At 38.1% G+C, this 15,235-nt stretch overlaps 1 protein-coding gene across 2 annotated transcripts; it reads left to right on the plus strand.

Annotated features, from left to right (window-relative positions):
• Window positions 1-3,296: 3,296 nt before the first annotated feature.
• LOC113070757 (uncharacterized) lies at window positions 3,297-10,740 on the plus strand. Of its 2 annotated transcripts, XR_003279988.1 has the most exons (3): window positions 3,297-3,485; window positions 3,633-9,928; window positions 10,076-10,740. XR_003279988.1 is itself a non-coding variant. In XM_026244187.1 (2 exons), the coding sequence occupies exon 2, from the start codon at window positions 3,875-3,877 to the stop codon at window positions 9,674-9,676; it is 5,802 nt and encodes a 1,933-aa protein (XP_026099972.1). In that variant the 5' UTR covers window positions 3,297-3,485; window positions 3,633-3,874; the 3' UTR covers window positions 9,677-10,740. The 2 variants fall into 2 exon arrangements, 1 of the variants encoding a protein (XP_026099972.1); XM_026244187.1 differs by having other exon boundaries at window positions 3,633-10,740.
• The last annotated feature ends 4,495 nt before the right edge of the window (window positions 10,741-15,235 follow it).

Raw genomic sequence — 15,235 nt, forward strand, 5'->3', positions numbered from 1 at the left:
AAAGAGAAATATGGGGTGTAAGTGATGTTTTAAACTAATGACCGAAATCTTATTGTCAGATAATTACTTAAAATTTACTGATGGTTCACAACAGACTTAGTCTCTGAAGAAATGAAGAATGTCTGCAAATATCAAATATGTCATGCTTGGCGCCTATATTTCAAAAGGTCCTTTTCACAAAACATCACGCAACTTATAGTTGTTAGACATTTACATGAAGTAACAGAAAGCCTTTTCATTCAGTAATGTATGTCCTATTTAATACAGTGCATGCACAATAATAGTTAAACACAACAAGCTTTTACTATTTAAATATCAATAAAATGGGGTCTATATATATATAGAGTACAGACCAAAAGTGTGGACACACCTTCTCATTCAAAGAGTTTTCTTTATTTTCATGACTATGAAAATTGTAGAGTCACACTGAAGGCATCAAGTGCTATTTGAGCAAGAAGGAGAGTGATGGGGTGCTGCGCCAGATGACCTGGTCTCCACAGTCACCGGACCTGAACACAGTCGAGATGGTTTAGGGGTGAGCTGGACCACAGACAGAAGGCAAAAGGGCCAACAAGTGCTAAGCATCTCTCGGGGAACTCCTTCAAGACTGTTGAAGACCATTTCAGGTGACTACCTCTTGAAGCTCATCAAGAGAAAGCCAAGAGTGTGCAAAGCAGTAATCAAAGCAAAAGTGTCTACTTTGAAGAACCTAAAAATATGACATATTTTCAGTTGTTTCACACTTTTTTGTTATGTATATAATTCCACATGCGTTAATTCATAGTTTTGATGCCTTCAGTGTGACTCTACAATTTTCATAGTCATGAAAATAAAGAAAACTCTTTGAATGAGAAGGTGTGTCCAAACTTTTTGTCTGTACTGTATATATGTGCATTATTTAATGTAATTCTGAAATAATTATTAAATATATTAAGTTTATATAAAAAGCTTTTAGTTAAAAACAGATGCCAGCATTTGTGTAAATAAAAATAAAACGCAGTGTGAACCAAATGGCCCATTATAATCAGCGTCTTAGGTCAACATCAGATCCATGAATGGGCTCTCCATGGGAGAGATCCTATCAAGTCATCATGAGGTTACACTATCATTAGCTCTCCATGGGGTGTTACTGTGCTGTTTGTAGCACATTTGTTAACAAGTACTTTATAAAGGTCTGGTCTCACAGACAGTACCTTGGGTTAAGATTGTTTGAAGGATGACATGCTAACATCACTGCACTTCTACCTTCAATAAATTATACAAACTACTGCTCAGCCAAATACAGCAAAATCTAACAATACGAAATTGAATGGAGGAATTTAAGTAACTGTAGAAGTCAAGAGTTTCAATATTAAACCATTTTATTCTTGAACTGGATAATGAGTTTCTTTTCAGACCACTTCCCCTTATGGATGTGAAATCTGCCAATTATATATAAAAAAAAATTAATATAAAACAAATGACTTGTGTCCATGTCATTTTCCTATAGTAAATAAAAATCACATTTACACAGTTTACTCACAAATTATCCAAGGAATGACATAAACCAAAGTCTCATGTGGAAAGCTTTCAAGTATGTATTTTGTGTGGACACATAATCATTGTCATACAAATCTGAAAGCAAAAAGTTGCTGCAAGCAAGCCATCTAAAGCAGATGCAGAAAACATTCGCAAAGGAACCCGACTGTAAGTAGATTAACATTATTTGTCTTATTTCGAGTTTTTCCTACATTTTCCTGAGAAGTCTCCAGTGTAAAGGTATAACAGAAGTACACATACGCTGCTTTGCGGGAAAGCGGAAGTTAACTGACGTCACTGTGAAAAGGGCATATTATTCAAATACTTGTTACATTCATTAAAAAAATTCAAATATGGTATCGTATGTGCAAATTTTACTCATGCAAATTCTTACTTATCTGTAAGTTGGTGAAAAGGCATTGTGTGTGTGCAGGCCATTATGCCTAGATTGTTACTATGGGATGTAGATTTCAGAAGATGTTGGTGTCCTCCTCCATCTCAACTTCACTGCAAGCTCTACAAGTAGCCTCGTCGGAGTAAGTTACAGTAAGCCTGTTTGGTTTGGTTGGCTTTTTTTTTTCTCCGAATGATAAATATGAGCAGCACAGCACGGCTTTTTATATGTTTATTTATCCATAAAGGTGTATATAATAATTCTGCTGTTAAAACCAAATAAATAAACCATGTAGGAGAGTGGTTATTATGTGCAAACAGTGAGAAACTCAATATTATTATCTATATGTCACTTTCACTTTTCACTTTCACTATTTGAGCAGTGTGCGCATGTCTTAAAAAATCTATTACGATTTGAACCTTGTGACAATAAACGAGCACATCAACCGGATCACTTTATTAAGCGTTCATGTAAACACTACAATCAGATTCATCAATCGTTATGAATTCAGTGTGCATAGCCACTGTTGGGGAGTAAGTTACTGAGAAAAATGTGCCATTAAATTACAGTCACTTAAGAAAATGTTAATTACAAAGGGGGTTGCATCTGAATTTTTCACATACAAACACACACACACACACACACATGCAGTCATGTTTGTTTTTGTGAAAAGTGGGGACATCCCATAGGCGTAATGGTTTTTATACTGTAGAAACTATGGCCCTTCACCAACCCTACACCTAACCCTAACCCTCACAGAAAACTTTGTGAATTTTAACTTTCTCAAAAAAACTCTGTATGTTTTATAAGCGTTTTGAAAAATGGGGACATGGGTTATGTCCTCATAAGTCACCCTCTCCTTGTAATATTTGTGTTATACCCATGTCATTATACAGAGTTGTGTTCTGATATGTCACAAAAACAAGAGCACACACACACACACACACACACACACACACACATTCCGATTTAATTTATTTATTTCATGAATTACAATGACTGCTCTAAAATGCTATATTTCAGGAGTTTAGGACACAGAATAGGACGAATGCTTATTCAATAACTATTTCATTTCCAATTTGGTTTATGTATATGCTTATTTTTTAAGATGAACTAATTTTATTTCTTTCCAAGGCATTGATTTCAGTGTATCCTGTCATAACTATGCAAAGATTTGATTTCAAAAACAGTACCATAGGTTTTAAACTATTTTAAACTTGGGTCTTAAACCTCAGAATGATCTTAAACTAAAAAGAGGTGCTGAAGTCTGATTTTGTGGAGGCTTTGCTTTAAAATTAATTTATTATAATCTAAATTCAAGTGATGATGGCTTTTTAAAGTCTGACAGTAATCAGTTGTTCTGGACTGAATTGATTTTGAGTTATTTGAAATGTTTATTATTTTGTATGTGTCTGTTTAGTGAGGACTTTTATTTTGAAAAGTAGTCACTTGTACTCTCTTAGTTCAGGAAACAGGAAATGTGAGTAGTACTGCAGTAGTTCATCAAAATGTGGTAGCTGTTTGGCTAATCCTTAAACATCATCCTTCTTTGCATCTGTTAGACGCAACGTCTGTAAGTACATAGTGTTAAAGTTATTGTGTGATTCTTTAAGAAGGTTATTTTGACATTAAGATGGATATTTTCTTAGCTTAATTATCTTTACATAATCATTGTTAATAATTTCATACTTAGTAATTGTATCCTTTGTGTATTTTACAGTTTCACAGTTGATTCATAAACTTCATAAACGACTTGACGTCTCCATCGAGGTTTTTTGAGTGACTGTTTAACTTACTGGATAGTTAGATGCCAGAAGTCTAATAAGGCCAGTACAGTGAAAAGACGTTAATACATCAGACTGAGAAGGACGTTCATGAATCACATGGAATCAAGGTTTAAATATTCCAAAGATTCTACCACATCAACCAGATTTTTTGCATGTGATCAAGTCTCAAATAAGTATGGCAGAAGGTCAGACAGATTTAGTGGATCTTAAAGGCACAGCTGAAGATGTGCACTCTGTCAGCACACGTTCCTCAAAAACATCCAGACGTTCTTCAAGAGCATCCAGTTGTCACTCAAGTGCCAGCATAGCTGTTTTCAAGGCACGAGCAAAAGCAGAAGCCGCACAGGCCAGAGCAGCGTACGCTAAAAAAGAAATAGAATTGAAAGTTGAACAGGCACGTCTTCAAGCAACACTGGAAGCTTTGCAAGAAGAGAAGGAAAAGGATGCTGCTTTGGCAGAAGCCCAGGTACTGGAAGAAGCATTTCTGGAAACAGAACGTAGTGCAGCCAGTAGAGTATCGGTGCCTGTTCCCATCGAGGACAGCCGAAATCGTACAGCAAATTATGTAAAAATACAATCTGAGATTAGTAGTGGTACACTGCCCTCTAGTGGAGAGAAAGAAACGCAACCAAAACTTCAATCTTCTCAATTTGTTAGTCCAATTAAAAGTGAAACTGATTTCAAGGACTTACCAATTAGTTCACAAAACATGGACTTTAGTGTAGACATGTTTCAAGATGCCACCCAAACGCAGGCTTCTCCTCGTCGCTACCAAATACAGAGTGGACCTTCTGATAAAGGAGATTCCTTGTCCATTACCTATGACCTTGCAAAGTATCTAGCTCGTACACAGCTTGTGTCAGCGGGGCTTACTTATTTTGATGATAAGCCCATTAATTACTGGGCATGGAAATCATCTTTCCAGGGTGCAATTTCTGGTCTGGGTCTTTCACCAGCAGAAGAACTAGATCTCTTGATTAAATACCTGGGTAAAGAATCTTCTGAGCATGCACGGAGACTGAAAGCTGTTAATATCAGAAGCCCGGCAGCTGCACTGATAATGACATGGCAGAGACTTGAGGAAATATACGGTTCTCCAGAAGCAATTGAACTTGCTCTTTTTGCTAAACTGGAAAACTTCCCAAGAGTAACAAACAAAGACCCACAAAAGCTTCGAGATTTAGGAGACATCCTCTCTGAACTAGAAGCTGCAAAGCTTGAGGGATACTTACCAGGTCTGGCATATTTGGACACTTCTAAGGGAGTGAACCCTATTGTTGAGAAACTTCCCTATAATATTCAAGAAAAATGGATGTTGTTTGGATCTAAATATAAACAAGAGCATCGTGTTGCTTTCCCACCTTTCTCAGTGTTTGCAAATTTTGTCCGCTCAGAAGCAAAAGCACGCACAGATCCCAGTTTTAGTACGTTTCCTCATGCAAAATATGAGAAAGGAGAAAGATTCGAGAAACAAAGACAAATTCCAATATCCGTTCACAAGACTCAAGTTAGTACCTCAACTAAAGTACAATCTGAACAGAAAAAGAGATCAGTTAGTCCAAATCAGATTTGCCCAATGCATGGAAAACCTCATCCTTTAAGAAGATGCAGAGGGTTCAGAGAGAAATCTCTACAAGAGAGGATGCAGTTCCTGAAAGAGCAGTCTGTGTGTTACCGTTGCTGTTCTTCTACAGGCCATATCGCCAAAAACTGCACTGTGGAAATTCAGTGCAAAGAATGCGGTAGTGACCATCACCTTTCAGCTCTTCATCCAGGTCCTGCACCATGGAAATCGCAGGCATTTACCCCTACCTCAGAGCATGGCGGGGAGAGAGACCAATCAGATAGTCATGAAGTTACATCTGAATGCACAGAAGTCTGCGGAGAAGGTCTGAGTGCGCGGTCTTGTTCAAAAATTTGTCTAGTTTCTGTTTATCCAGCTGGACATCAAGAGAAAGCAAAGAGGATGTACGCTATCCTAGATGAGCAAAGTAATCGGTCTTTGGTTAGAAAAGATTTCTTTGACATCTTCAACATCAAAACAAGTCCATTGCCCTATACATTAAAAACCTGTGCAGGCCTTCTAGAGACAGCAGGTAGAAGAATTTCTGATTTCATTGTGGAATCCATTGATGGAAAGATAAGTCTACCTCTACCTTCTCTTTTAGAATGCAATCAGATTCCAAACAATCGTACAGAGATTCCGACTCCTGATGCAGCGTTCCATCACAGCCACCTGAGACACATAGCACAGGAAATACCACCTCTTGACTCTGATGCAGAGATTCTTCTATTACTGGGCAGAGACATCCTTCAAGTGCACAAAGTGCGCCAACAAATTAATGGCCCAAATAATGCCCCCTTCGCTCAAAAACTGGATTTTGGCTGGGTTGTCGTCGGGGATGTGTGTCTCAAAGGAGCTCATAGGCCACCTTCAGTTCATACTTTCAAGACTTTTATCTTGGAAAGTGGCCGTCACAGCTTTCTGAGTCCATGCTACAGTCAAATCAAGGTAAAAGAGAAGTTGGATGTTAATCCACAACGGCAACAATCTCTAGAAGCCTCACTCAAGGACCCCTTTCTGTTCGTGTCTGATGGTGAAAACATAGGTTGTTCAGTTTTCTCCTATACAGCGAATGATCATAAGATTGCTCCATCTGTGGAAGACACTAGGTTTCTCCAGATCATGGACAAAGAGGTCTTCCAAGACAGCTGTAATAGTTGGGTTGCTCCGTTACCTTTTCGAGAGCCCAGACAAAGTCTACCTAACAACAAAGACAATGCATTGAAACGTCTTCTTGCACTGAGACATACTCTTAACAAGCGACCACAAATGAAAGCACATTTCCTGGAATTTATGGACAACTTGCTAAAAAATGAGCATGCAGAGATTGCACCGCCTCTCAAGCATGGTCAGGAAGTGTGGTACTTGCCGCTGTTTGGAGTGTATCATCCTAAGAAGCCTAATAAAATACGAGTTGTTTTCGATTCAAGTGCGCCCTTTGAGGGAGTTTCACTAAACAGTGTGCTTCTCACAGGCCCTGATTTGAATAACAGCTTGCTAGGAGTCCTGATGAGATTCCGTAAAGAGCCTGTGGCTATTACTGCTGACATACAGCACATGTTTCATTGTTTTCTGGTAAGGGAGGATCATAAGGATTATCTTAGGTTCCTGTGGTACAGAAACAATGACCTTAACAGTGAGATTGTGGATCACCGAATGCGTGTGCATGTTTTCGGGAATAGCCCATCACCAGCAGTGGCTATCTATGGCCTACGGAGAGCAGCCAAAGAATATGAAGAGAGTTTCGGCAGTGACACCAGAAAGCTGGTGGAGAAGGAGTTTTATGTTGATGACATGCTGAAATCGTGTGCTACAGAGGCAGAGGCAATCGATCTTCTCAAACGTACACAAGAGATGCTTGCAGTGTCTAATCTTAGACTGCACAAGATTATCTCCAACTGTCCAAGCGTGATTGAAGCTTTTCCTTCGGAAGATCGTGCTGATGGAATTAAGGATCTGCAACTTTTCTCAAATGGTCTTCCTATCCTACGTAGCCTTGGTGTGTCCTGGAATGTTGCAACAGACACTTTTGTGTTTCATGTTTCAGATGATGACAAGCCTTTCACTCGGAGAGGAGTTCTATCTACTGTGAATGGCTTGTATGACCCTCTTGGATTCCTTGCGCCTGTTACCATACAAGGGAGGTTACTGTTGAGGGAACTTACCAAACAAGGCGAGAGCTGGGATTCACCTTTGCCAGAGGACATGGAGGCTGAGTGGAGAAAATGGAAAAATTCTCTTCAAGATTTAAAAGAGCTTCAAATACCACGTGTTTGCACATCCATCCCTTTGTCTGATGTCCAGAGTAAAGAACTTTGTGTTTTTGCGGACGCATCAGTCAAGGCTATTGCTGCTGTAGGATACCTGAAGGTGACAGATCATCATGGTCACACAGATGTTAACTTCTTGTTTGGAAAATCCAAATTAGCACCACAGCCAGATATTACTGTTCCAAGACTGGAGTTGTGTGCTGCTGTATTAGCAGTGGAGATTGCAGAGTTGATTGTGGAAGAGATGGACATAACCTTCGATCATATCTGGTATTACACTGACAGTAAAGTAGTACTAGGCTACATTTGTAATCAAACTCGGAGGTTCTATGTCTACGTGAACAACCGAGTTCAACGAATCCTAAAATCCAGTTCACCAGCACAATGGCAATATGTTCCCACAGAACTTAACCCAGCAGACCACGGATCTAGATCTGTACCTGCAGCTTTCTTAGGTTCCACTTCGTGGCTCACAGGCCCACGCTTCTTACATAATTCCCAGTTTCAGTCTGAATCACAGGAATCATTTGAGCTTGTGGATCCAGCCTTAGATTCTGAGATACGTCCACAAGTGTGTACAAACCTAACTGAAGTTCCCAAGTTCACATGGAACTCTGAGAGATTCAGCAGATTCTCTAACTTTAACACTCTCATTAGAGCAATAGCACGTCTGATTCACATTGCCAGTTCTTTCTCCAAACACTCAAAAGATGATAGTTGTAGAGGATGGCATATCTGCTGTAAAGGTCCTACTGAAGAAGAGCTGGAAAAAGCGAGAATTCTCGTGTTGAAAAGTGCTCAATATGAGAGTTATCCAACAGAGATTCAGAGAATCGTTGCCACTCATAACCTTCCTCGTAAGAGTGTGTTGAGGAAACTATCTCCTGTCCTTGACAACAACGGCTTACTTCGAGTAGGTGGGCGTATCGTGAGGTCAGATCTGGGAACTTGTGAAGTCAACCCTATCATCATCCAAGGTACACATCATGTGGCAACACTGATTGTACGGCATTACCATGAGGCTGTGAAACATCAGGGCAGACACTTCACGGAGGGTGCTGTCAGAGCTGCTGGATATTGGCTAGTAGGAGGTAAAAGGTGCATACGTAGTCTGCTTTTCAAGTGTGTAACCTGTAAAAGACTGCGAGGGAAGACAGGACATCAGCAGATGTCTGATCTGCCTGTGGAACGGTTGACAATAGCTCCACCCTTTACCTATGTGGGTGTTGATGTTTTCGGACCATGGGAAGTGACTGCTCGTAAGACCAGAGGAGGTCAAGCTAATTCCAAGAGGTGGGCAGTTATGTTTTCATGTATGTGTACAAGAGCAGTTCACATCGAAGTGATAGAGGCAATGAGCTCTAGTAGTTTCATTAATGCCTTAAGAAGATTTTTCGCAATCAGAGGGCCAGTTAAGCATCTATATTCAGATCGTGGCACAAATTTCGTTGGAGCTTCTCGAGAACTCAGAATGGATACATCTTGTGTCAATTCGGAGAATGTGCAGAAATATTTAAAAGAACAGCATTGCACCTGGATATTCAATCCCCCTCACGCCTCTCATATGGGCGGCCACTGGGAGCGAATGATTGGGATTGCTCGTCGCATCCTTGATTGCATGTTACTTGATGAGAGAAATTCCCGTCTCACACATGAGGTCTTGACGACATTCATGGCGGAAATTACTGCAGTGATGAATTCACGGCCTTTAATCCCAGTTTCTTCCGACCCTGAATTTCCCTTTATTCTCACCCCCGCTACTCTTTTGACACAAAAGACTGGTGCAACACCTCCCCCTCCCGGAGACTTTGGGAATAACGAGTTGCTCAGGGAAGAATGGAAACAAGTACAAAGGTTAGCAGACATCTTCTGGACAAGGTGGAAAAAGGAATACCTAAGTACTTTGCAATCCCGACAAAAGTGGCAAGACAAAAAATCTAATTTGAAAGAGGGTGATATTGTCTTGGTAAAGAACATTCAAGTTAACAGAAATGAGTGGCCAATGGCAATTGTTGAGAAAACTTCACCAAGCAAAGATGGACTGGTGAGGAAAGCTGATATTAAAGTGACTAAGGATGGCATTCAAAAAATATTGTCACGTCCTGTCTCCGAACTTATCCTTCTTCTGTCTCCAGATGGATAAACTGATTTGGGATTCTTAAAATCCCAGGCGGGGAGTGTTCTGGACTGAATTGATTTTGAGTTATTTGAAATGTTTATTATTTTGTATGTGTCTGTTTAGTGAGGACTTTTATTTTGAAAAGTAGTCACTTGTACTCTCTTAGTTCAGGAAACAGGAAATGTGAGTAGTACTGCAGTAGTTCATCAAAATGTGGTAGCTGTTTGGCTAATCCTTAAACATCATCCTTCTTTGCATCTGTTAGACGCAACGTCTGTAAGTACATAGTGTTAAAGTTATTGTGTGATTCTTTAAGAAGGTTATTTTGACATTAAGATGGATATTTTCTTAGCTTAATTATCTTTACATAATCATTGTTAATAATTTCATACTTAGTAATTGTATCCTTTGTGTATTTTACAGTTTCACAGTTGATTCATAAACTTCATAAACGACTTGACGTCTCCATCGAGGTTTTTTGAGTGACTGTTTAACTTACTGGATAGTTAGATGCCAGAAGTCTAATAAGGCCAGTACATCAGTGTTAAGTAAGTTTAAACCTGCTAACTTCAAATGTTTCAAAATGATTAACAGTTGAAAACATTCATTCTAAATTTAGAAAGGCAATCAAAAAGTATCAAATGTAATCAGTTAAATTAATAAAGTAATTGAAATAGTTGCACTACTTTAAATAGGGTAACTTGTAATCTGTAACCTTTTACATTTCCAAAGTAATCTGTCTATACTGGTATTATGCCTGTTATGTGCTTTTCTCTTTCCTACTGTTCCATCTGTATCATCTCAGTGCGATTTTATGAGGTTTTAAACACTGCACATGAAGGCAAATTGAATGTTTTCTGATGTTTCAGTGTGTTTGAAGTCTTTGAGTGCCACATGTTTGATTGGCTAAATTCCTTCTGTGGGTTTAGAGTCTTTCAGGAAGCTGGATGATAAGGTGTTATGCAGAGGACTAATTGACAAGCTTTAATTGATGTCTTAAGACTTTTCTTATTGTCAAAGTAATATTCAGAAAGTACTAATGGTTCACAACAGGCTTGCTCTCTAAAGAAATTAAGAAGAGAAGGAAAGAGGAAGAGGAGATTTTCAGATTGTACTTATTAGTGGTACAGAAATATAGTTATGTACTGGCAATCGTCTATTTGTGTATTAGGCTCATAAAATAAAATCCAGAATGAAATTATGTCTTGTGTCTTTTGAAGTTCAATGGGATATTAAACCACACTAGAACAAGAGGGGTAGATGAAAATAAATATAATACATGAAAGAAAAATAATAATAATTAAAAAAATACTGCTATTGTTATAAAAAAAATCTATCTGTTATAAAAATTATATATATATATAATTGATTAAACCAGGAGAATGCAGTGTGCTATTGAAAATTCCAAATAACTAGAAGAATTCTTCTTTAGCTAAACAGTTTACATGTGATTAAATCTAGATTAAATTAACAGAGTAATTGAAAATTCCAGTTAAGAATCCTGAAAGTAAGAAATCAGAAACCAGGGATTGGGTTAAGTCAGAGGAACTGGTTTAAATCACTCCACACTGCATACACACAAGCTGATGCCTGTTGCATGAAGCCAGTTTCAGTTTTTACCCAGGTAAGTTCACATTTAGATTTTCCACAAAGTGTAATGCTCTTTTCATAAAATTAGGTATTCTCTAATCCACCTGTTAGGGTAATGAAATTAACATTTGACTTGACCTCCAACAGCAAGAAGCCAGAGGGCCGCAAAGTGAATGGAGAGCCTGCACCAGCACGACTGACAGATGAAAAGGAGATAACCAACGATGAATATAGAGATGAATATAGAACCTCCTTCTGACATTCAGTAATCGACTTAAACGTTATTGTCCACCACTGCGGAAATTTGTCTTTGGCTTCTCATGTGACACAACTTCACACATAATACAAAACAACACAGATAATACAAAAATTATAAAAGCTCCACATACCTTTCATTGAACATTCTAACCGCGACGGGTAGTCAGAATTGCAACAGAAGATCAATTCCTTTGTCTTCTTTACATTTATATACAGAGCACTCACTTTACATAAATCCTCAAGAACAGCCACATTTAGAAAAATGTTCTCACTCAGTAATGGGTTTTCAGAATACAGTTGCACCAGAACCAATGCATATTTAAACAGACAAGCTGAATCACTCTTAATTTGTAACTCATTGGTATATACTGAAAATAAAAGTGGTGACAACACACAGCCTTGTGGTGCCCCTGAATTTAAGGTCAATTCATTTGAAAATGCACCATTTATAAAAACTATCTGTGGTCGATCTGTGAGAAAATCTTTAATCCAATGTATCAGAGCAGAGTGAATATTCTGTACAAGTGTGATAAAAGTAAATGATCCTGCATTGTATTAAAAGCTTAAGTAAAATCAATAAAAAGAGCCTGTGCAAAGAGTTTAGAGTCCTGGGTATGCTTTACTATGAAATCAATCAAAGTAGGTGAGAAAAAGTGAAAGTGACATTCAGCCAAGTATGGTGACCCATACTCAGAATTTGTGCTCTGCATTTAACCCATCCGAAGTGCACGCACACACACACACACACTGTGAACACACACCCGGAGCAGTGGGCAGCCATTTATGCTGCGGCGCCCGGGGAGCAGTTGGGGGTTCAACACCTTGCTCAAGGGCACCTAAGTCATGGTATTGAAGGTGGAGAGAGAACAGTACATGCACTCCCCCCACCCACAATTCCTGCCAGCCCAGGACTCGAACTCACAACCTTTCGATTGGGAGTCCGACTCTCTAACCATTAGGCCACGACTTCCCTTAAATAAGGGTGGCATCTTCTGTCTCTCTACATGATCTATACGCAAACTGCCAGGGATCGCATGACCATGTAGAGGGACAGAAGATGACACACTTACTTTGATTGATTTCATAGTAAAGCACACACAGGGAATGCTAAAGGAAATTATAATTATTAGGTTATTTCCAGAGGTTTTATTAAGTGAATGTCATCAGAAATTAAATCTTTTAATGTCACGTATTTGTAGGCACTTTATTAGACAACCACATTGTCAGATCTCCTTTATGCACTGGTAAGCCAGATTCGTTTGATACCAATTGGTCTTAAATAATCCACCTTCTCTCATAGCTTTAGAAAGCTTGATTCATTCTATTGAATCATTTTATCCTTAAGCAGCTTACTTATAACTACTTATTCTTTTAGATAAGTAACTCCTTAGCAACCGTTAAAATTGAGTTCTATATAGTATACATGTGTGCAGTCAGATGTATCACTTCAATGCCATTCTCAAATCCTCTCCTGTGGCCTCATGGGATTGTAAAGTATCTATCGAATGCACACTTCAGAATCTCATTGGAAATAGTTTTTGCCTATTTTTTTTAAGAATACTTTGAATTTCAACATATGCTGTTTTTTGGCTTCTAGATTTTGGATGCAGGCCCTTCATTTTATGCTTTTGACAACCCAATTCATTCTGGTGAATTGATCTGTTCAGATGGTTGTTAGCAATAGGCTTTATCTTCAACTCCATTATATACACTGCACTGATTATTCATTTATTTATTTTAGTATAAAAGCATCTTCTTAAGTTTATGTTGTCACTCTTATCTGAAATGTTCATTCATTCAAATCCCCGCAATGATGTCAGCCTATTTTACAAAAATCTAGCAACTTAAAGATTTCTGTCCTTGCCACTGTTCTTTGGTAAAGTAAAGAACTGATCTGGTCTTTGTAATGTTTCTTTCAAATGTATGTTAATGACGTGTGCCACATCAATACTTTTCTTTTCAGCTCACATCACATCTTAAATCATCAGTCATTTCGGATGAACCCACTTGATGCTCATGGGACAGGCTAGTATTTGTCAATCACCCAGTGCACTACAACAAGGAATATCTTTAAAAGAAAAGTGCTGGCTGATGAAAAAAAAGAGCCAATTTTCCATGAGGAAAAAGCAGGACTTTAAGGCCAGCGGAATGACTTTGACTTTCTGTAGCTTGGATGTATAAGGTAGGGTGCATTAGTGAACACTGTACACTTTCTGAAATCCCAATACATAAGCACAAATAGGATTAGTGTCTACAGCTGTATGGGCACAATTTTTCCCTCCACTAGCTTTTACTTCCTTGAGCAGTCATTACTATACAGTGCAGAATATACTAAGTTGAGAATAAAGCATGGGGGAGAGCAGGGGCAAAAGTAAAAAAAAAAAAAAAAAAAAAAAAAACAGATTTTTAAAAGATAATGTTGTAGACAGAGATATATTTCTGCTGTGGCCAGTAACTCAGAAGTGTGATCTATCAATGCCAGGTGGGATTTTGTAGAAATGTAGAAAGACTTCAATATAATTTTTTTCAACAGAATAAACAATAAAAAATAAAAAAAATCTAACAGTAGTTTCCATCCAGTTCTTTTTATGCATCAATTTAAAATGTGCATTAAAACATCTGGAAACATTGCAAATTCATATAGGTGGATATTTAAAGGGTAAAGTATGCCTAAAACCTAAATATAACTAAGGTAAATGTGACGTAGCAGCTGCCTAGAGAATGATGTTCCTCTATGCCCAGAAAAGCCCTCTCATAAACATCTGGATAAAACCAGACCTCTGTTCTGTCTTTCTGACCCTCACTCTTGACGTATTCTTTTGGTATAATATGACATAAACATTTTAATAAATGATGCAAGACACAGAAATTCACAATATAACATGCACCGGAACAAAATAAATATTTCATTTAAATCTGATTTACTTTTATACTGAAAAACTCTGAAAATGCAAACTTTTGGATGTGTTAAAGCACTAAATAACCTGTAGATTGATCATTACTGTGACACATGAAACAAGTAAAACAACACAACTAATAAAAAAATTACCGCTTCAATAATTTACTTTTTTGCACTTGAAAACAGTTTTACAGACCTAACTGCGGGAATTGATGATGAAATCACGTGATATTTCTCAGCCCTGTCAATGGTTGCGTGTTGAACATGCTGTCATAGCTTGGAAATGCAAATGCAGTAAGAGGCTCTGAGAAAATCACTTTGTTACTTTCGTTCCACGTTACTTTTGACCCCGTTCTCCCATACTTTGGATAGCTATTTGAAATTACAAATTAGAATCATTCCTACTCTTGAAGAAGGATAAATGACCGTCATTTTTTTTATAATCAACGCCTGATGTGATACAATTATTCAGAATTACCAGAGTGTTCCTTGATTGACTGTAGCTTTACGAGATGTAATTACAGACAATTAAATGCCAATGAAAGTTCACCACCACTGTCATTCAGAAGAGCAGGTTAATGTCATTGTTCATTTTCCAAGAGTGACTCCACTGCTCCACCAGCAACTCTGGACTTTGTATTAAATATGAGAAGGTAAAGAGAACAAAGTAGCACATTGGAATTTTGCTCATATTCCAAGATGGCAGAAGCCAGTGGGAGGAAAATTAGCAATATTAACATGAAAGAGGTTGACTATTACACATTTGTCTGACACTGCCATTTCTGAAATCAGACAATCTCACTGTCCTATGTGAAATGTGAATGTAAGTTAGAGAT

The sequence above is a fragment of the Carassius auratus genome, unplaced genomic scaffold (genome assembly GCF_003368295.1).
Source record: "Carassius auratus strain Wakin unplaced genomic scaffold, ASM336829v1 scaf_tig00005214, whole genome shotgun sequence".
Taxonomy (NCBI): domain Eukaryota; kingdom Metazoa; phylum Chordata; class Actinopteri; order Cypriniformes; family Cyprinidae; genus Carassius; species Carassius auratus.

Coding starts and splice junctions, on each gene's coding strand:
- LOC113070757 (XM_026244187.1), top strand. CDS start 3,875: ATGGCAGAAGGTCAGACAGATTTAGTGGATCTTAAAGGCACAGCTGAA.